The 21,759-nt window shown below is 33.4% G+C and overlaps 2 protein-coding genes across 2 annotated transcripts in view; one reads left to right on the forward strand and one right to left on the reverse strand.

Moving 5' to 3' along the window:
- CTNNA3 (catenin alpha 3) overlaps positions 1–21,759 on the forward strand; it is a 1,739,301-nt gene that overhangs the window by 544,526 nt on the left and 1,173,016 nt on the right. The window lies entirely within an intron of this gene.
- LRRTM3 (leucine rich repeat transmembrane neuronal 3) overlaps positions 16,809–21,759 on the reverse strand; it is a 181,004-nt gene continuing 176,053 nt past the window's right edge. Inside the window, exon 3 of the mRNA XM_053584033.1 lies at positions 16,809–19,014. Within this exon, the coding sequence (XP_053440008.1) occupies positions 18,805–19,014 (210 nt within the window). The 3' untranslated portion in view covers positions 16,809–18,804. The remainder of the gene's footprint in view (positions 19,015–21,759) is intronic.

Raw genomic sequence — 21,759 nt, forward strand, 5'->3', positions numbered from 1 at the left:
GGTCTCTTCCATGGAGTGTAGTGGGAGGACCTTTGAACTCTGCTCTTTTGTTTGTGGGGCACTCTGAGCCATTCTCATGGGGGAGGGGACTCACGTCTGCTTGTTGATGGCTTTTGTACCTTTTGTTTGTATCCTTGTGGTCTCAGCTCACCTCAGTGGGGTTGATGTGCATTCTTCGACCTTCTCTCTTGGTGCAGCTCTAATACACCAGGTTACTTGCTAAATTTCTGTCCTTTAACTCTCCTTCTGGATGGGAGCTTCTGTGGAAAGCTGGCTTTAGTCAGCCATCCTGTCTCCGCCCCATATTGGTTCTAAGTTTACTATTAATATGCTGTCTCTTTATTGGACCTATAAAAGTCCAATAAAGAGATATGATAAAATTTTTCTTTAATTTGAATGTCAGATTGCAGGTCTATGCATTCCATTTGAAGATTGGCAGGTAACATATTGATTTCAACAGAAAATGGAGTCACAGAGTTACAGATGCACTAAAATATTTATTATCTTTCCAGAAACTCTGAAATCTATTTTCAAATTCTTGTGTCAAAGTGAAAAGCAAGGCTGCATATTTATGGTTAGTCCACATATCAAAATGCATAAAATTATTTGCCTTAATTTGAGGTTGCCATCATTTCAATTTGGAATGCTGTTATGGTGTGAAACATTGTACTGATATGTTGGCTTTAACCTTGAAAATCCATGTTTAACTCTTAAATGAGCTGCTAAATCCACCAGAAATGCTAAATCTATAAGCCAGTTTTCATTGTCAAGTTCTGGCACAAATTTGATTTTTGATACCATAAACAACTGATAACATGTTGCAAAATCATAAAATCTTTTCAACATTTGGCCATCTTCTGAAAAGTAAATGATACATAAAGTAAAAGCATTAATACTTTTAAGGAATTCCTGGAATTGGTGATGATTCAATCTCTTCACACTTAGGAAATTCACAGTCTTGATGATGATTTGCATGACATTATCCATTTTTAAAGCTTGGTGCATGAATTTTCTTTATGTATTATGCAATGATACTTCACCAAAGGTGAGTTTTGGTTGGCAATTGTATCACTTTCTATTAATTTTATAAGTCCCTCTCTCTTGCCTACCATCCTGAGCACCATCAGTAATTATACCAGATATTCTGACAATGGACAAAGAAAATTGCTTTAACATATTTTTTACTGATTTGATTAAGTTTCTTGATTTACTTGTATCTTTTAATGGCATTAAAGAAGCTATTTATTCAGTGACATTATATTTGTCATCAATACCTTGAATAACAATGGCAAGTTGAGCCATGTCTATAGCAGCAGCACTGTCATCCATCACCAAAGCACAAAATTTAAAAATTAGAAACTTTACTCTCCAAACTTTGATAGATTTTCTGATTTCTTCTGTTTGCTTGTCTATGTTGTCTGGTGAAACAAACTGATTTTAGAAAGATGTCCCTTTTTAGCAGGTCAGATTATATCTACCGTGTTTTCCATGCAGTGCTTAATAAACTCACCTTCAATAAATGGTTCTGATTTTTTGCTATTAAATATCCTAACACCTAACCAGTTTTTACAATGGAATCCAGCTAAGTTGTAATGCCTTAAAATTTTTTTGTTGTTGTTGAGAAGACAGACTTTTTTCAATTCTACTATTTTGTCCTTCTAACACAATCCTTCATACCCTTTGAATTGGGCAGCATGTTTTTGCATATAATGCCTTTTCAAATTATAGTCTTTGAAAACTTGAACAAATTCCCTACCAACTAAGCACAGTGCCTTACTATTCACCTCAACAAAAAAGTAGTCATCTATCCACTTTTCATTGAACAATCTTCCTTGATCCATAATTTTTCTTTTTTGGGGGGCTCTGTTTTCTTTTGAGATGCTGTAGAGCCATGTGGGGATTAATAAGGTAAAAATAGATTAGGGACTACATCTATGTTTGTTATGCCAATTAACTGACAGGAAAATAGAAAGCAAGGATGGGGTTCTTTCACATCTCTGCTGTTGACACAGGGGGATGGGGAGGGCTAACTATAAAGTGCAGCAATTATGTTGAAATGTTGAATGTGTGAGCCTCAATGCGTGAGGCTCTCCTGAGGTGTGGAAGTGCCCTTAATAATCAAATAAGAAGGCTTACCTGACTTTTAGTAACATTAAATGCCTAGTGTTACAGTGGTAGGTTGAAATATTATTGATGATCTCTGCCTCATTGTGTTGCTATGAGCACATGTCCCACCTGATGGTGTCAATTTGACTTTCTGTGTTTGGAGGCTGCACATTGCAGTGAAACTGAAGCCACATGTGCGTACAAATAGTGAGAGCATACGTATGGTTATATTATGTGACTTTGCAACACAGCTTGACTTTTTATCTACAAACTTATGCTCAAGAACCATACAATCAAGTGCCACCAAAAAAAATCTCGTGATGTTCTAAGTAAGTTTATGGTTTTGTGTTGTGCCACATTCATGGCCATCCTGGGCCACATTCAGGCTGTGAGCCTTGGTTTGGACACCCCGCTGTGTATTTCATGTACCATATTTATTACATTGAAACCAATTCATTCTTAAATTTTTCAAAGAATGTTTATGAAATAGGAATTATAAAATAATTTGGAACAGAATTCAATATTTCAATATAATGTTTAAAGTTTTCTTTTTCTTTTTTTTCTGATTTTAAGGAGTGATGGAATTCTAGGATGTTCAACCGATGATTAGATTTACCTACCAAATGAGAACTGTTATATTTTAAATTTGTCTTTATTGCATGCTTCATAAATGTGACAGTGGTATTGAAGTCTAACCATGGAATGCACATGAAAATGCTATGTGTGAATAAGTTCATATATTGCTATAGATGAATATTATTATATTTTTCCTTTACATGAATTTTCAAATAGACTATAATGAAATTTGTTCATGATAAAATTCAGGATAAAATTAGAAAAACACATTCATTTTAAATTTCAATTTCAGTTTATATTTATTTCATAATTAATATGGCACATCAAGTCTATATTTTATGTTGAGAATTTTACTCACTTATTAACTCCAATCCTCTGACTATAAGTAGAAGGAAGCACTTGTTTAAATAGTGTCATGAAATCATGTTGAGAATATTTTTATATGGGTAAACTTGAACATACTGAAATTAATGTAATGACATTATTGCAATAAGAATCAAAAATGTTTTTAAAAAATGGCATGTCTAGTTTATTTTCTTATTTAAACATTTTTCTTCTCAAATAATGTCAGACCTGATTATTACAAAAGACATATGAAGTAAGATTTACAAAATAAGACTAGAAAGATGAAATTAAAAATATGAAAAGGGAGAAAGCCAGGACACCCAATGGGAAAGTTATTCTGGTTGGGATGTTATTGAGTGTAACCCAGTTCTGGATTCCTGAGCAAAGATATAAAGAAGAAAGGACATGTTGGAGGGCTTTATTATTCATTGGAGTTAAAGCATAACCATTTCCAATGGAAATTTTTTCCTGTACCTACTTCAGAAATACAATACTCACATGTTCTTGTAAAAAATGATATCCCATAATATGATGGATATATGTAGTATTTCTCAACAATACTTTTGTATAAATGTAGAAGCAAATCCTCAAAGACTTTTACTTATATGGACCTACAGTGCAAGTTGAGGGCATAGTACAGAGTATACACAGTGTTGTGCAGAAAAATATAAAAAATGTCAAATGTCTAGAAAGTACAAAATTGGTTACAAAGTTAAAATCGGAAAGTCATGTGAAATGTTCCTTTTTTTTTTTTGTAGAGACAGAGTTTCACTGTACCGCCCTCAGTAGAGTGCGTGGCGTCACACAGCTCACAGCAACCTCTAACTTGCCTCAGCCTCCCAAGCAGCTGGGACTACAGGCGCCCGCCACAACGCCTGGCTATTTTTTGTTGCAGTTTGGCCGGGGCTGGGCTTGAACCTGCCACCCTCGGCATATGGGGCCGGCGCCCTACTCACTGAGCCACAGGTGCTGCCACAGTTCCTTTTGATTCTAAAATTTAAAAAAAAAATTGAAAAATGAATGGTCTCCTTGCCTTGATTCTTAAGACCAAAAATTCTTTCTCTCTGAAGTATAAATCAGCCTCCATTATCTTCCTTAACCTGTTCTGTTTACTGCTTTTACCTTTATTTCAGAAAGAACAGGAAGTTGACTAAATAAGTGCTGACAGGATTCACTCGTAGTGACTACGTAAATGTATTCTGCACCCACTTAAAATCCATATTTGAGCCTTTAGTTTAAGAATAAATTTAAAGAATGAATAAATTCCACCAGGGCTGAAGACAGAAAACTGAAAGAAAAATGTTACAAGAGAACTAAGTAAAAACATTTCAATTATACCTAAAGCCAAAGGAATGTTAGAGTTAAGGAGAAATCTTAGAAAGAAGAAATTTTCATGAAATCATATGATTTTGGATCAGGCATGAAATAAGACAATGATAACAAATCTGTGATATACTGAAAAGGGTGGCAAATGAAGGTGTATTATCATCATTACCAGTTATAAATAAATCAGTTGTTCATTATTTCCATTGAAAGAACAAACTGACAACAACATCTATTCAGTGTGTGAATGATTCCGTTAATAGTTTTTCATGCCTCATTTCTGACACTTTTTGGGGAGGCTAAAAATACTGAAGTGATTGAAATACACTGTGCTGGAGTGACTTGTACATAATTTATTACTAGCTGGTACTCTTATATTCAATGATGATTTTTTTTCCCATCATAATGAAATAACTTAAATCTTAGTGTTTCAGAGTTTGCTTTGGCAAGAAACTTACTATTTAGGAATTTCCTAATTAGTAAAGGTAAATAGAAAGGATACTTTCTTTTTCTTTTTTTTGAGATAGAGTCTCATTATGTCACCCTAGGTAGAGGCGTCATAGCTCATAGCAACCTTCAACTTTTGGGCTTACGCAATTCTCTTGCCTCAGCCTCCCGAGTAGCTGGGACTACAGGCGCCCACCACAACTGGCCCGGCTAATTTTTTTTTGTTGTGGTTGTCATTGTCATTTAGCAGGCCCGGACCAGGTTTGAACCTGCTAGCTCCAGTGTATATGGCTGGCCCCCTAACCACTGAGATACAGGCACTGAGCTTGTACTTTTCATGTATTACATTATATTAACATTGCTATTCTGAGGAGATTGATGTATCTGGGAAACCATGACTGTGGAGAGCGGTGGAATGTCTTACAGTGGATTTCTTTTATGCCTACAATCCATTATGGTGACTCTGCACAAATATACACCAATATATAACTTTCTTCCCCATATTGGTTTGACAAAAAAAATTTGAGATATTTTAAATGTAATTTTTTTTTGGCAATTCTCATTAACAAGCTTCTGTATTTTTCATAAAATACCACACATGCAGTCATGTAAAACCAAGTTCTTAATTATTTGAGGGGTTGTGGAAGTCCAAAAACTGAGCCACAGGCAAACTGCTTTTATGGAAAGTGTCAAAGAGTATTTTTACAGAAGTTTTGGGTCTTATCCAAATGCTGTTGACCTCTAGGATATTTGATTTATTTAAAAAAAAAAAAAAAAAAGACTTACTTTGGCCCAGGTATGATGGCTCATGCCTGTAATCCTAGCGCTCTGGGACACTGAGGCATGTGGACTGCTTGAGCACAGGAGTTGGAGACCAGCCTGAACAAGAACAAGACCGCTGTCTCTACTAAAAATAGAAAAATTATCCAGGTGTTGTGGTGGGTGCCAGTGGTTCCAGTACTCCAAGGCTGATTGAGGCAAGAGGATCCATTGCTTCAGCCCAGGAGTTTGCAGTTGCTGCGAGCTATGATGCCATAGCACTCTAGGCCTGGGGCAACAGAGTGAGACTGTCTCAAAAAAAAAAAAAAAAAGACTTATTTTGGAAATGAGGATTAGTTGTTGGAAATGGTACTGAATTAAATATAACCTTATTTATACTATTTTGTGAACTAATATGACATTATAATATTGTATAAATGGATAACCATATTGCAAAATAAATTAGGATAATATTTTCCTCTCTCAGTCCTGTCATTATTATTGTATCAGCACATATGTGTGTATAATATGTAATATGAAACTTACGCAGAGAAGGAAAGGAGGATGAAGGCATAAACATGGAGATGAAGAATAAAATAAGCAGAATAATATATCATTTTTCCTGTGGTTTATTTAGGGCCCCAAAACTAACTGTTCCTTGTACTCTCACCAAGGTCACCTGTGATGTGTCGAATGGAATGGAGAAATTTAAGATATATTTATTCCACAAGATTCAAAGGAATGACAAATTATTTAGGTCAAGACAGACGTACCTCCTTAGAACTACCTCCTTACAAGTAGGATTATATTAAACTCTAATTTAATTTTTAGTCTATTTCTGCCCCTTTTTAAAATTTTTTTCTTTTTCTTGTTGTAACAAATGTTTTAAAGGCAGGATTTTGGGGGACGTAATGAATATATAGCAAATTTAATATACAATGAAGAATTCAATGGCAATAATGAAATATAGCCATTCTCTTTGTGATCACTAGGTTGATCGGATGTTTAAATTTAGAAATTGTCCCTGTGTGGTAGGTGTGGTATAAACTTGAAAAGCAATGGTAAAGATCATCCAGGGCTTGGATTTCAGCTAGCATTAGATCCTGTGAACTTGGAATTTCCAACTGGTAGGTGGAGATCTACTAGTATTTCTCAAAGCCTTTGGGAGACTGTCCCATTTGCCATCACCTGCTCCCCCTTCTATTCCACTCAGGAATGTAAATATCAATGTTTTATACCAATCTTAACAGTTCCAAAGTCTCATGAAATAAAAGTACATTGATTTTTTTTTTTTATAAACCAATTGGATTTTCCCACATTAGATTCTGCTGTCTCAATGGAAATTAAGTTTAGTTTTAAAAAAAATAAAAATAAAAAAAAGCTAAAGGTTGTTATAATTTATAGTTACTAACAAATTATAGACTCTACATAGGTAACGTTCCAAAAAGAACATTCAAAGCATTCACATTAACATTAAGTATGTTTAGATATTTAATAGGATTAGTTGCAGTCTAATGAATTCAATTTTATGGGCTCATTTACTACCACACAGAAATGACCACACTGAAGATGACTTTAAAGAGTAAAAATTTATATGTAATTTATCTTTGAAAAATAATTGTTGGAATACAATATCTATTCCATGTATTGGGGATTCTCATGGATGCCTTTGCCATAGTGCACGCTCTTCATAATCTTTAAGAGTATTTGAGAACATTAGTCACACTTCCCCTGACATTCATTAAAATAGCATTATTCATAGGAACTTTCTTCATGTTAATAATAATTTGTCATAAAATTCTAAAATGAAAATATATTCATTTTTCTAAGTGGGAAGATCAGAAACTATGCCTTAAACTAGTTACTGAAGTCACTAATATTATTTTGGCTTTATTTATTAAACCTTCAAGGATGCAAGGTGCATTCTTGAAGATTTAATAAAAATTCACATTAAAGACCAAATAAATAATGGGATCATTTTGGAGCAATTGTATTCTTATAGAAAGATATGGCTGTTCAGGAAAAGACAAAGAACATTTAAGGAAGTGAAGAGTTAATGATACTGAGAAGCTTCCGAAACAACTGTGCTTAGTATTGTGACAGGTGAATTCATCACCTTACTTCTTTCTTTCCACTTTTTAAATGATTCATTTGATAGTAATGGAATAAAATGCAAAAGGCTGTACATACAACCTTGTTCTCATTCATTTTAATATTAGTCTTATGCCATAACAAGTAGGTGGTAAAAATTTAAATCATATAATCCAATATACCCTTGTCACACTTTTTCACATATTCCTGAGCTTAGAACTGCAATATAGGCTTTTTTGTTGACCGATGATTGATTGAGCAGGGTCCACTCATTAGCCAAGCTGGTCTCAAATTCCTGGCCTCAAGTTTCCTCCTGCCTTGGCATTTCAAAGTTCTGGATTATACTCAAGAGCCAATGCACTCTCCTAGGCTTTTGACACATAGAGATCATGTTTTCATGGGACATTTTATAGACAAAACAAACTAAGAAACTTCTGACAGTCTATTTATTCACTTATTACTGTTTAGTTATTTACTGAAATTACACATTGTCTATATTTATCATAGAATGGTTAAATTGATGATTTTTATTTGAGGATTAAATTTAGATTATGGGAAGGGACAATTAAAAAATCTTTTTAAATATGTACATATACATATCTATGTATATACAGGAAAAAATTGACTAGCTATATGGGGAAAATCTGAGACTCAGAAATTATTAGAGTCCTAGGTTTCAGAAGCTAATAACCACAGACGTCTATAGTGCCTCTCCATTCTAATTAGGAGGTGGGGGTGGAAACTGTTACTGAGCTTTGTGATGGGCAAATTTTAGAATCCAGAATCTCAAATAGCATTTACTCTGTGAGCCCTTTTCTGATTTCCAACAAAAATGATTATTTTCTTCTTTTAGTCCTACAGTTACATGTATAAACTTCATTTTTTAGTAATATCATATTGAATAATAACTATTTATTCTCTTTAAGCACTTCATTACTGTCTCCTATCATGGTTTGTGGCATGTTGTAGTAAAAGCTGATTAAATAAATACATGCTTATTTGATCAAATAGAATTTAAAAAACCAAAATATTGTGATATAATACAAAAGATAATTGCCACATAAAAGAAAGGCCACATTGTAGCATGAATGAAAATTTGTAACTCTCAAGTAAACAGCAGTAATTACAAGCTAATACTCCAAATCATGAGTAAAATTTGGTTAAAAGACAACATGTCTCACCTTTTAAAAAGTTGAAAAAGAACTAAAGCATCTTCTATGTGTCATTTTTTAGGTTAGAAACATATGTATTTGACTGTACTTATTAAATAGCAACTTTTGTGATAGTTGTCTGTACTTTGAAGACAGAAATAACTCTGAATATGATTACATGTTGGTGTTCATAAAAATAGCTTACTCTAGAGTGATTTCTAGTCTAGTACTGGTCTGTGTTCTATTACCTAAATGGTTTGATAATGGTCTTTTAAAGTATTCTACTTTACTTTATTTGTAAAATATAACAAAAATGATTTTGGTTTTACTCTTTGTAATAAAAATTCTGGTTAGCTTGAGCTCATGAGTGCGAGACTAGCCTGAGCAAAAGTGAGACCTCCATCTCTACTAAGATAGAAAAACTGAGGCAAGAGGATCGCTTGAGCCCAAGAGTTTGAGGTTGCCGTGAACTATAATGCCATGGCACTTTACCCAGGGCAACAGCTTGAGACTCTGTCTCAAAAGAAAAGAAAAAAAAAATCTGGTTGATAACTCACCAATACAAACATAAAAACTGAAAAGTTTGAAAAAAGAAAAAGCCAATCTATTTATATGCCTTATTTTCACCTGATGCCAAACAGTAGTTGGAGAATATTATTATTATTAGTTTCTAAGAAGTTAATCTAATGCATATCATTGTGTTAATTTAATGGAGTTGCATGGATCAGTCTTCAAAATGTTTTATGAACATTTTATCGAAACTTATAACATTTTCCACAAAGGATTAACATGATCCCTTTCCCTGGAAAGAAAGATAAAGCACAACAGATAAAACAGAAATGTAAAGAGAAATAGAGTTTAGGAAAATGTAGGAAATGTTTAAGCCCATCTAAAAAGATTTTGTGTTGCCAGAGTAAAATTTGGCTTTGAACTTTTAGGCAATCAGGACAAAGATTGAGCCTGGTATTTCTCTTCTGAAGAGCATGAATCTAGCAAATACTGTTGGAGTAATAGATGCCCGTAATTTTTTGTCTTCTCTGTCCTCTTATCTAGCCACCTAAATGCCACTAATTTTAAGTTCTATCTCAGTTTTCACTTTTCCCTGAGATAGCCCCACCAACTCTACTAACTTTGATTTCATTTTCCCCTAATTGCTGTTTGCATTTGCACATATTAAATTTAGCTCTTGAAATTTATTTCTGTTAAATATGGATGCTTTCTGTCTGTGGTAGGACTGAAAGCCCTTTGAGGACAGAGACTATATTATGTGCTCTGTGTCCCTCTCAGATATTCTTACCTTTTACGAGGCATCTATTTGGTATGTAATGAACATATCCATTATACTGATAAAATGTCTTCAGTTACCGCCTTACATAAGTAGAATTTTAAACATAAGAATGGGACTTTAAAGTGACTTTAAATAAGCAGTTAGTATGGGTTAATTTTTTAGTAGAACTATCACCTTGATTTCAAGTCTTGCTCCACAATTTAGTAGCTCTGTGTTATATAATTGCTTGGTGTATCCTCTGTTGTTAAGGGGAAAAAGTATTTTATAGCGTTATTATTAATCCTATTAACCATATTAATGAAGACTAAATGAATTAATATATATAAAATGCTTAGAAAAGTAAATATTCAGTAAGTGTTAGTTGTATTTTGTCTGAAAGTGCTTGGTATTAAGTCATTCTTCCTGGAAATAATTAAACAGACATTCCTTCTGTTGGCAATTACACTATCAGTTGGCAAGAACACTATCAGTTGTCTGAGGTCAGTCTTGAAAGTGCAAGTATGTGACAACAAAATCGTGTTTTCATTATAGAGCGTTATATTTATATTCTCAGTAGGAAGGAGGCATGTACTTATCAGAAAATTATTTGAGATTATTAAGTTAAAAAACGTTGCCCCCAACCACATTTCTGTTTTTTCTTGCATGGAACGTTTATCTGTTAGAAGACTCTTCTTTCAACCCCTCTGTGGTAGTACCAAGGTACCAAGTCAAGTTCACACATAGCCCCTAACTAGAATCAAAGGCAAATCAAAAGCCAATGGAGTCAACAACTCCAGCTTTATGTTATTCTTTTACATGATGAAGGATAGCAATGATTCATTGTTAAATAGCCATGTGTAAAAGCCAATGTTGGCGTAGGAGACTAAAGATTGAAGATTATTGAGAAGAAACTGGCAAGGAATTTTGAAGTATTTCCAATACCCTAAACTTAAATTTCCATCAAATCCAAAGGTTAAAAAAAAAAGTTGACATCACAAGAATCTCAAATTTTCCCCTAGGTATCATGTGAGTTCAGAGATGTCCAGTGTCTTTTCCTAGATCTGTCTGGTGTAGGTATAGTCAGACTAGAACTAGTCTGGGCTTCTAGGCTCTTGCCTCAAGGCAATAATTTCTTTATTTGATACGTACATAAAAAATAAGACCCAGAGATAATGAGCGTTAGAATTGCTGAAGTCAATCTGCTAGAGGGGACATCGGAATCTGTATTTTTGGCTCCCTACTGTGGTGAACATTCTACTCTGACAATAGCCTTTTTGCACAGCACAACAGGGGTGTCCAATATTTCACTACATTTTAATCCGATTGTTTAGGGCATTTTATTTATGGATCTGCATTGAAAGAAAAAATATTATTAACATAAAACAGCAAGAACAGATTGAGCATATTTAAAATTATAATTCATTTTAAAAAATCAGATTTTGACTAGCTTTATGTGAATTAATATAATCATTCAAATGATAAAAGCAGCAATTCAGGGTTTAAAGTTTTGGATTATGTCAAATTTGGCCTTGAAAAGATGATTTGGCATTTAATTTAAATATTTTTTCCTTGGCCTTTCATTTTCTATTCTGGAGAAAGAGATAGTTCTTGAACTGAATTTTATTCTTCATATTCTCTCATTTGGTCGAACTGATTCTACCTATCAATCTACCTACTTACCCATCTACCTATCTAATATGTATTGCTATTGCAAATATCTGTTCTTGTATCCCCAATATCCACTTATGTTATTATAAATTTTCATTAAAATTTACTTTAAAATTACTTGCAAATTATGCAAAAATAAGTCATATTTCTTTCACTTACCTCTTGATTTGTGTAATTTTTTTGTTTCCTTTGTTGTCGTCCATCACATCTTCAACCTACATACCAAGAACTTGTTGTCCACAAGCAGAATTATTCTAGATATTTAAGATAAATATCTGTGGAGGTAGTGATGCCAGAATGTGAAGACACAATCTTATATTCAGGATCCTAGAATTTCTTTGCTGGATTCATTAATGGTTTTAGATTTATAGCCTCATTTGTTTGTTTGTTTATCACAATTACGGTACTGGTCATTTTTAGTACGAAGTGTGATCGACAGCGTATATTACTGGCTTTTGAAGACTGCATGTGTTATAATAGGATTTCCCAATGATTTGGGCTTGTGGAGGTGTGGGAGAAACAACACAATGGTGTAATGAAAAGCTTCTGGAGACACGAATGGAATCAGGAGACTATGTAAGAATCATTTGTGAATAATTGAGACTGAAGAAGACTTATCTGAAGTTGTGAGTTGAAAAAGAAGTTTTCAAAAAATAGTTTTATTTGTCCATCTCCCTATAATGAAAACAGTTGCAATAACCTAACAAGGAAATTATATTTACTTTTTATTTAAACTATATATCATGTTCTGAATAGGACAAGAAGAGTCTGCATTGTCACAAATGTTGTCTTACAGAACCCATACCATTTGTGTGAGTCAAATACTGCTGTAGAGAATATTGCTGTACAAAATCCTTCACAAGAAACTTCCTGAAACCCAAGCCATGCCATTGTCAGTTTTGTAACCGTAGATTATTAGTGGTTTTCTACCTTGTCATTTGCACTTGGTAACTTCATTGACTGTTTATCCATATAGATTTTGCTTCAGTTAACAACTATCTTCCCTTTTTAGCCATTGAAGGTTATCTTCTAGATATTTACTTATCCCATTTTGGTTTAATTTTATTAGATAGCTACGATGATTGGAAATGAAAATATAATCATAAATATAATATTCACTCTCTTTTAGGAAACCATGTACAAAACTTCAAGAAAGTAATGGATATTTCTTTCCATTAAGTTGCGGATTTGGACTTTGAAGGAAATCTCTGTAGCAAGAAATAATTTTCAAAATTTTTCTATTTGGAAATAAAAAGGAATACTGTTTTTCTGCTGTCTTCACCCCCCACTAAAATATATGTTAAGTATATTGATCATGATCTTTTCTCATTTTTGAAAATGTGCTATGGGATCCTAGGAGCCTATTAGTCTGACAAATCTGTATTTGAATCCTCAACTCTACTGTATGAGACCTGGCAAGTTATTTAACTCCCATGATGGTTATTTTCCTCTTCTTTAAAATGATGGTTATACTTCCTGCATGGTTTAAGAATGTGATGAGGAGAGATCAGAGTACCTGATATGTTATACATTAATTCCTGCCTCTCTCCCACCTCTAGCTTTTCAGCCATTATATTACTATCTGTGGGAACACTAACAAGTTAAGTAGCTAATCCATTTGCTAAGCCTGTGTTCACATATGCCTGTGGAAAGAGTTAATGGGGAGCAAAATCTGTAAACAACACAGTCTGTCAGAAAACAATGTGAGCATTTTATGTAGAGTTGTCCTTTGTTTTACATTTCTCCAGTCGAGAAAAACATTTAGCCAGGCTTAGAAAAGTAGATTCACATTGGTATAGGAAAGCACAAGAATTAATAATTTTAGATAGGAATAAAAAGCAATTCAATGACTTGGTAAAAGTAAATTCATTTGAGCAATATTTTCCAAAACTTAGCATGCATTAGAAATACCTGAGTCATGTGTTAGCAATGCATATTTTGGGATCCATCCCAGATATTCTGATTCAGTAAATCTAGAATTGACCCAAGAGATCTGGAATCATCTCCACTTCCTAGTAACTTTGAGGATATGATAGGTGGCAAAAAATAAAACAAATAAATGGAAAAAAATAACTATCAACTTTATCCATTCATGTTATCTTACTACTCTTTTCACATCAATCCAGATAAAGTGAGTAAGTAGACAAGACTGAAACTGATCACTCATATAGACCAACTCAAAATCTGGGATCAGCCTTTCATTTTATATAGTCTGAGGCAAAGACTGCCTCAAAGAACCTCCAAGGCCACACAAAACAAATGTGCTGCATTACACGATACAAAGTATATGGAAATGAATTTACAGAAGATAAATTAGCAGGTAATGTTTCAGATTAGAAAACAAAGAATTTGAAGGATCCTTTATCACAAAGTCTCTTGATGCATTTGAAATAGTACTTGATTTACACAAAACCATTTTTTAATCAGCTTTTCAGGATGACAAATAATCATGTAAAACAAAATCTATAAATAAGAGAGAGGAGGAAGAAACTCCAGAGTTCTCTAAGACCTGTATGGCCGAGGCACTCTGCTGCTTTAAGATCAATGTCCTTCAGAAAAAGGTAAATAATCAACTGACATAAATTAAAACAGTTAAATATAAGCTGTCTCTTATCTCATAATAAAGTCAACATGCAAGTTATAGGAGACCTTTAAGAATAACCCATCACCATTCTAGTGTGTTTTAAATTTTCAAATGTTTCTTCCCCATTACAGCTGATGGTAAAATGAAGCACAATTGTTGACTGTCCATCTAATCTGCATTTGTTGGCATATCAGGATTTCGAAAGCATTGATCCTGGATTCTTTCCCCTAGGCACCTCTCTATTTAGGGACAGCTATGGAGCATTGAGGAAGTAATGGGAGTAAAGTTCTATCTTTCTTGCAAGACTAATTCCTCTGGACCTTGAGACATTTTATATTTTCTGAGATTATTATACCATAACCTAGCATGATAAACTGTTAAGAACTATTTCAATATAAGATGTTATTATATCTACTCTGGAGATTCCTTCCTTTCTCCCCTGAGACCAAATACCTGCCAGTCCCATTACCTCTGGTTTTCCAGGCTTCCAGCTACCCAGAACATCTGATTTTCCTTCTGACGGTTTACTAACAGTACATCAGGCGTATGTTTTCATGCTTTCAGTATCTTTACTTACTTTGAATGTCTAATTTGAAAGATGATATCTGTCTTCCAGTCAGGAACAGTCAAAACCAAATATATTTCAGTGGTTATATGTTAGAAAATATTTCTGCAAAAAGATTTTTCTATTTTTAAGCAATTTATGGAGTCAGATCTGAGTTCAAATTAGAATTATGTCATTAGTCTTAAATGTTAAATTTGGGCAAGTTTTCTTTCCTTCTAAAAATATAATTTATACTACAAATCTGTACAGTTTTGTGATTTTTCTAGAACATTCAGCAAGGACACGGAAAGAGACTTGGCAAAAATGAGTTCATCAGTAAAATATATTCTTTGCATGTTAGCATTTGTTTTAACATCTGTGTTAGTGTATATAAATTATATTTTATTTTTGAGAAAATTGTTCTCTGATAGGTAAAAAAAAATCTTGCCAAAAAAAAAAAAAAAGGAAATAATTTTATACAAGTGTTCACCATCAGCTCTAAACTTTTAACCTATGGATCTCTTATAATTATGCAATCTCAATTTAGAAAGTCTTTGGTATCTCTCCTTGTGCTTCTTGATTTTATGTCTGCATCTTGGGGTCTACATTCCGCATCTTGGGAGGAACTGTTCTGCACATTTACAAATGATCTTGCATGTGAAGAAATATGTGATTTGCCATATTTTTTGAATAGTTTTAATGTGAGAGTCCAGAGCAGCACACAGAAAGAGTCCATTTAGCCCACACATTATACAGATAGTGGAATGGAATTAGAGATTACTAAACAACTTGTCAAAACATTTTTTTTTTCTTTTTATCTTGTCCACTCTCAGGAAGTTACCTGGCATTGATCAGAGACAGAAAGATTTTAGTATAGCCAAAAGATTAACAGCCTCTAAGTTTTGGGAATGGATCAACAGTACCAAATGTGTTCTGGGTAGGGCTCAACTTCTTTGAGATTCATGTGTCTTCATAGGGTTGTTATGAAGACAAAATGAGATAATTTGTGTAGAATGTGGTTTGTAAACCTTAAAACTGCATAACTTTATTTTATAACTTTATTGGTGCTGTAGCTGCTGTTGTTGCAATCATGCTGGGTCAAACTTTTCATTTTTCAACTCAAAACACAAGCAAAAATTTTAGCTGTTTAAATAGGAGATCAATAGACAGGAAGGGGGACCTGGGGTGAGTAGTAAAGGGAGGAAATGGGAGATTATTGAATGCTGAAAAAGATAGGTTAGAAGCACAAGTTTTATACATAAACTGATATAAACGGCAAATGTGTGATAAATATTCCAGGAACAATCTTTTTAACAAGTTTTTACCACCCCCAACCCCAATCTGAACGTGGCAAAATAAAAATTAAGCAAACAAATAACCCAGTATCCTTTTTTTCTCTCATTAAAGTCCCTTTTGATTTAATTTCAAATATAAGAAATCTCCAACTTCTTAGGTCATTTGTTCTTAGGGTAGCTGGAGTCTTGGATGCACAGACCTATGGCTCCCAGGTAATTGCTATATTTATAGTTGTCTACCTTAGATGCACTTAAAATTTTTAAGAAAGAGAATGATTTGTTTCAGGAAATCAGCATATATTTGTAAGGTTACTTGGAATCTTAAAATTTCCAAAAATTATTTATCAATTTGAAAGTGTCTAGATAGAGGTTTAAAGCACTTATTTACACAAACTAATTCTCCCTTTTGTATCTTTGCAAGGACAATTTCTAAGGAGAAAAATTGCAAATGACATTTTGGTTTACATAACAAATAAAATTTTGCATTTGCGTTTAGACCCACAAATTATAAATTTGAAGCCTACAATAAATTTGCTTACTGTGGAAAGTGAAATCTCAAGTAGAGGATTAAGAAGATTCATAGAATAATACAACGCAAATAAATTACAAATTGGAAAAATAAAGATTAAAATTAGACTTAAAATGATAAAAATTTTTGAATAGCAAAAAATTTATGCAAAATATGTTACAAAATCTGGGATGCTAAGTGGTTGGCACAAGTATTGTGTTTGATATTTATATTCATTTAAATTGGTAATAGAGTTGGCTTTTTTCAACATTTACATCTTTTTTCCTTTCTGACTTTGCATATTTTCAACAAAGATTTGCTATACAGTTTGGAAGTTGATTCTTCTTGAAGCTGCTCTTAAGTTTGCTGCAATAAACTAGAATAAAACTAGACTTTTATAGATATAATTTCTTTGGAAGAGATAAAAAACTGAAAAGTTAGACATTGCTTTCACAATTCTTTTCCTCATCGTTTTTGACTGTGTTTGACCCAGTAGATTGATGTATCCTTGATCTATTTTTTATGTCATGAATATAAAATAACTGTATAAAAAGCACTTCTTCTAGTGAAACAGTAATTGAAACTTGTGATTTTATATTTAAAAAAAAAAAGACCAAGAAGAATGCATGATTACCATAAATTAACAGTATTTTCAAACAATAACCTATGTCAATCAAATAACAGAAACAATTTGATGATTACACCTTCTGTAAAGTCAGATTTTCTTAATTTGATTTGTGTTAACTTTATAATACAATGGCATAATCAATAAATGAGCTGGGCTGGTGTCAAATTACACTGAGTTATTTCTCAGATAACTTGCAGGTGAATTCCACTATGAACGGGCAATATAAACAATTTAGAACATAGTGAGGATGTTTATAGTCTAATTGAATGATACAGTTCTCCATCATGCTCATGTTTATTTTGAATGAGCTGTAGATGTTTAAAGTTCTCCCTCAGGAGAGAATCGATGTAGCACGCAATACAAAACATTTCATATATTTCCTTTGAAATGTTCCCAAAATATAATCTCACAGTTTTAAATGAAAACTTGTCTTAAGAGCTAGGCACATTTTGCATTGACTGATGGTTATTTTTAGGTAAACCCCTCTGGGTTAATTAGGAGAAAAAATGCTAATGTATAAATTATTACACTCTATCCTCCCACCTTGGCCTGAAAATAATGAGATGTAACAAAAGTTTTTCTTTGTCACTGGCAGCGGCACCTTTTAAGTGTATGGAAGTCTGTTGCTGTGGTTACGGCCTTTGTTTCCAGTGACGTTTTGTCCATGCTTCCCCCCACCTTTGACAATGGTTGCTCAAAAGAATGAAATAATGAGTCATTCATTCGGAAATGCTTTGTTAAAATATCCCTCTTTATCATTACATTTCACTGCTTCGAAACTAGGCTGTAATTCAAGGCAACAGTTAAGTCTGAGAAGAACTGTTAAAAAAAAAAAAAATCTTTGATTCCCATTTATAAGAAAAACCTGTCTGTGTAATTGAAGAATCTCTTACAAGTCTGAACAATTAAATCCTTTTTGGTTAATGTATTATTTCTGGAACAAGTAGATAAAATTCTACGCAGTAAGCATCATAAAAATCGTGCATGTTTTTTACAGCACAGAATTTTAGAGTCAAGGTCTCTGGGCACAAAAGCAGTAACAAAACAGTCCCTACAAAACTGAGTAACTCTGAATAACACAAGGAATAATTTTTGTTAATTTGAAATTTTAGAAACTGAAATGCGTAAAGTTTGTAAAGTAAAGTGTAATTAAATTATGGTACTGTATAGACCAGTTGTTTCTATAATTGAAAATTTACAATATGAAAAATACATTAGCTCTGTACAGTTTTTACAGGTAGGTAGGATGAGTTTTGAAAAAAAGATTCTTTTTTTTTTTTCAGGGTCATACTCTGTTTAAGTCAAAAAAATACTGCACAACTTAGCTAATTACAAAGTGTAGACTGAAAACAATTCATGTCTTCTTTATTTCATGAATTAATCTTGGATTTTTGTTTATTTGAACAGGGGATTTGTTGTTTTGTTGTTAGAGTCCACAATGAATGAATCTTCCTCATGTTGTCCTTGAGGTTACAAACTTTGGTAGCGATCCTTGGCTACCAACGAGCTCAGTTAAGCTAGCTGCTGTTTATGGTCACTGATTCGGCCAGCTGCTGTGATTGTGCTCAGGTCCAGCTCAGTCTCTAGGTGTGTTTCCATCGTGTCTTCCTGTGCATTCGTTTCAAAGGACTTATGAGAGAGAAGTTCATGATGCACCCCACAGTAACTTATTGTGGGCTGGTCGTATGCCAGAAAGGTTGACACATTCATTGATAAAGGTATCTGAGGAAAAAAAAAACAACAACAACGATATGAGAGAAGTCAGTTATAAAAAGATAGCTGTGGGGGCAAGATTTGGAGACTGTGAGGTGCTGATTTGACTAACTTCTATGGTTGCATCTGGGGCTAGGTGTCCCATGCTATCCTGCCAGCGTCCCTTATTCTCATATAGTGAACTCAAGGCAACAGTGTTAAACCTTGGGAGGAAGCTGGTTAAGTATTAACTAGAACCTTTGGATAAACAGCAGCCTAACTGGTTCTGAAAATAATAAAACCTTTATTGGCCTACTCAAAACATTGGTTCTGTGTATGCTCAATGAATCCCCAACAATAAAAAAAAAAAAAAATGCATTCCCTAACTGGGAAAACTGTGTTTTTAGAACTAAGAAAAGTATCACAGTAATTGACCACCTCCCCACATTGGCCACCTCCTTCAGTTGACCTAATTTTCAGAGACCGCACATGCACCACATGGACGTATCAGGCTAGTAAGCCGAGTTCCTTATGTTGACCACCCCTCCGTATGTTGAACAATTTGTTACTGTCCCTCGGGTGGTCAATTTACAGAGATTCCACTGTATTTGGTTAGGATACAAAAGAACAGTGGTTCTCACATTTTAGTATGCATACAAATCACCTCACTTTTCTTTAACTTTCCATTTCCTTGCACCTAAGTTTCTCCTCCTGTTGATCTGGGGTAGGGCCTAGAATCTGCATTTTTTACAAGTTCCCACATGATGCTGACTCTGTTAATCCACATGCCACACTTTGAGAACCATTACAAAAGAGGATTGTCTGGTCAAGTAATTATGGCTGTTGTCTTACCCATAACTTCTTAATATTTATTTCATCATGAAGATTCCTTGAAATATTAATGTCTGTAGCTTGATCCATATATATAAAATTTAGAGGTTAGAGAACTCTCAGGAAAAATCTTTGGTTCCTGTGAAGGTCTGAAAAGCATCAAAAGATGATTCCAGTTTGAAGAAACCAGAGATATGGATGAGAGAGGGACTCCCTTGCTAATGAAAAAAAGCAAGTTCCAAACACGTGAGGAAAAAAGCAAACCATTGTGAACAGAAGGGAAACATACATGTTACAGAGAGAAGGTGGTCTGAAATGTAATCAGATGTCAAAGTCTAGAGATCATTCCTTTTATTTTTCAATAAGATGAAAACTTGTCCTAAAAAATAGGCAGATTTCAGGAACTTTCAGCCCTGATCTCAGTTTAATATCTTAATTACTAATCCATGTTGCTGAATTCCCTGGTATAAAAGCTTCTGCCATTCTTGTTTGGTAAATAGATAAAATATACTTCTGTTTTAGTAATCAGACTAAATTTCCTTCTGATCTCAGCAGATATTAAAGCCCCAAACTAAAAAAAATAGAAAATCTCAGTTAATTCTTTCGTTAATTATGTCTTTACTTTCTTCCCTCTCCTATCCTTGCATTAGGATGCAGGTTCTTTGCCTCTTCTCCTTCCATTCTAACTTTTCTACTCACATTTATTTCTTGTTCAGTGAAAATTTGTTGAGAAAACATTTCCTTGTTTTCTCTTCAATGAATGTATTTACTTCTTTTTAGATTACTTAATTATATGATTATTTCCATGTATTAAGTATCTAGGACTTAGTCCTCAGAGGCAGAAATTTAATCAGTTCATCAAAATAAATGCCTTAGTGGCCATTTCTATGTGTGTAGATTTTTAAAATTTGAAACAAGAAGTTATGTGATGTATGAATAAAAGATATCATGCACTAAAAAATGGTCAAGGTGACTGAAAAGTCATGAAGAAAATGCTTAGCAATAAAATAGGATTCTGCCATTTAAAATAAATAATTCTCATTGTTACAGATTAATTAGCCCAGATAAATAAAATATATTACTGTGTAAAAGTAACTGTGTAGCATGAATAGAATTGAGGAATAAGAGAGAATAAAAATAGAACCGTTACTGTGTACCTGAGTTTTACATTAGTGTCTGGGATATCAGTTCTCTGCAGTGTGTTGTGGGTCGTATGTCTATAGTATTTTATATGCTTGTTCTTATTTGTCATGGAAACTTGGCTGAGTCATTTCTAGCTTAGCTGGAATTAAATCTACTGTGAATAATTTGTAATTTCTATGGTGATGATTTATGAAAAATGATAAACCATGATACATTTATACAATATACATATTTTTATGAACATATACAATATCCTAGTTTTCTTTAGTATCTAGAAGTTGCAGGTACCAGAGTCTAAGTCCTTAATTTGAAACTATCAATTAAATAGTTATCTCTGATTATCCATTTAAAAAATTCCACATATGTTCTTATTGTTGGATATATCTTATTTGGAAATAGCTTATCCCATGATTATACTGTTTCAGTGTAAAGGCAGATTTTTTTTTGCATTTAAATACATCTAAAATTTGAATGGTAATAAGCAACCACTTATATAAGCAATGTGGATGTTTAACATGTATTTTTTTTCCTGCAATTACAAATGCATCTTAGATTGGATGATCTTACTATCAAATAACATAGTTCAAATGTATCAGTAAGTAGAATTTAACACCTAACCATTTCTGAATGCAACATCAGAGTAGATTTCTTCCTATAAACGATTTTGAAAATCTAAGGGAGTTAGCAATGGGTATATACACATGTATCTATAGTCGTTCATACATTTAACACATGTAAATACATAATACATACATATACGTGTACATATACACATACATGTATAGTCTTCTAGCAAATTAT

The sequence above is a fragment of the Nycticebus coucang genome, chromosome 3 (genome assembly GCF_027406575.1).
Source record: "Nycticebus coucang isolate mNycCou1 chromosome 3, mNycCou1.pri, whole genome shotgun sequence".
Lineage (NCBI taxonomy): Eukaryota > Metazoa > Chordata > Mammalia > Primates > Lorisidae > Nycticebus > Nycticebus coucang.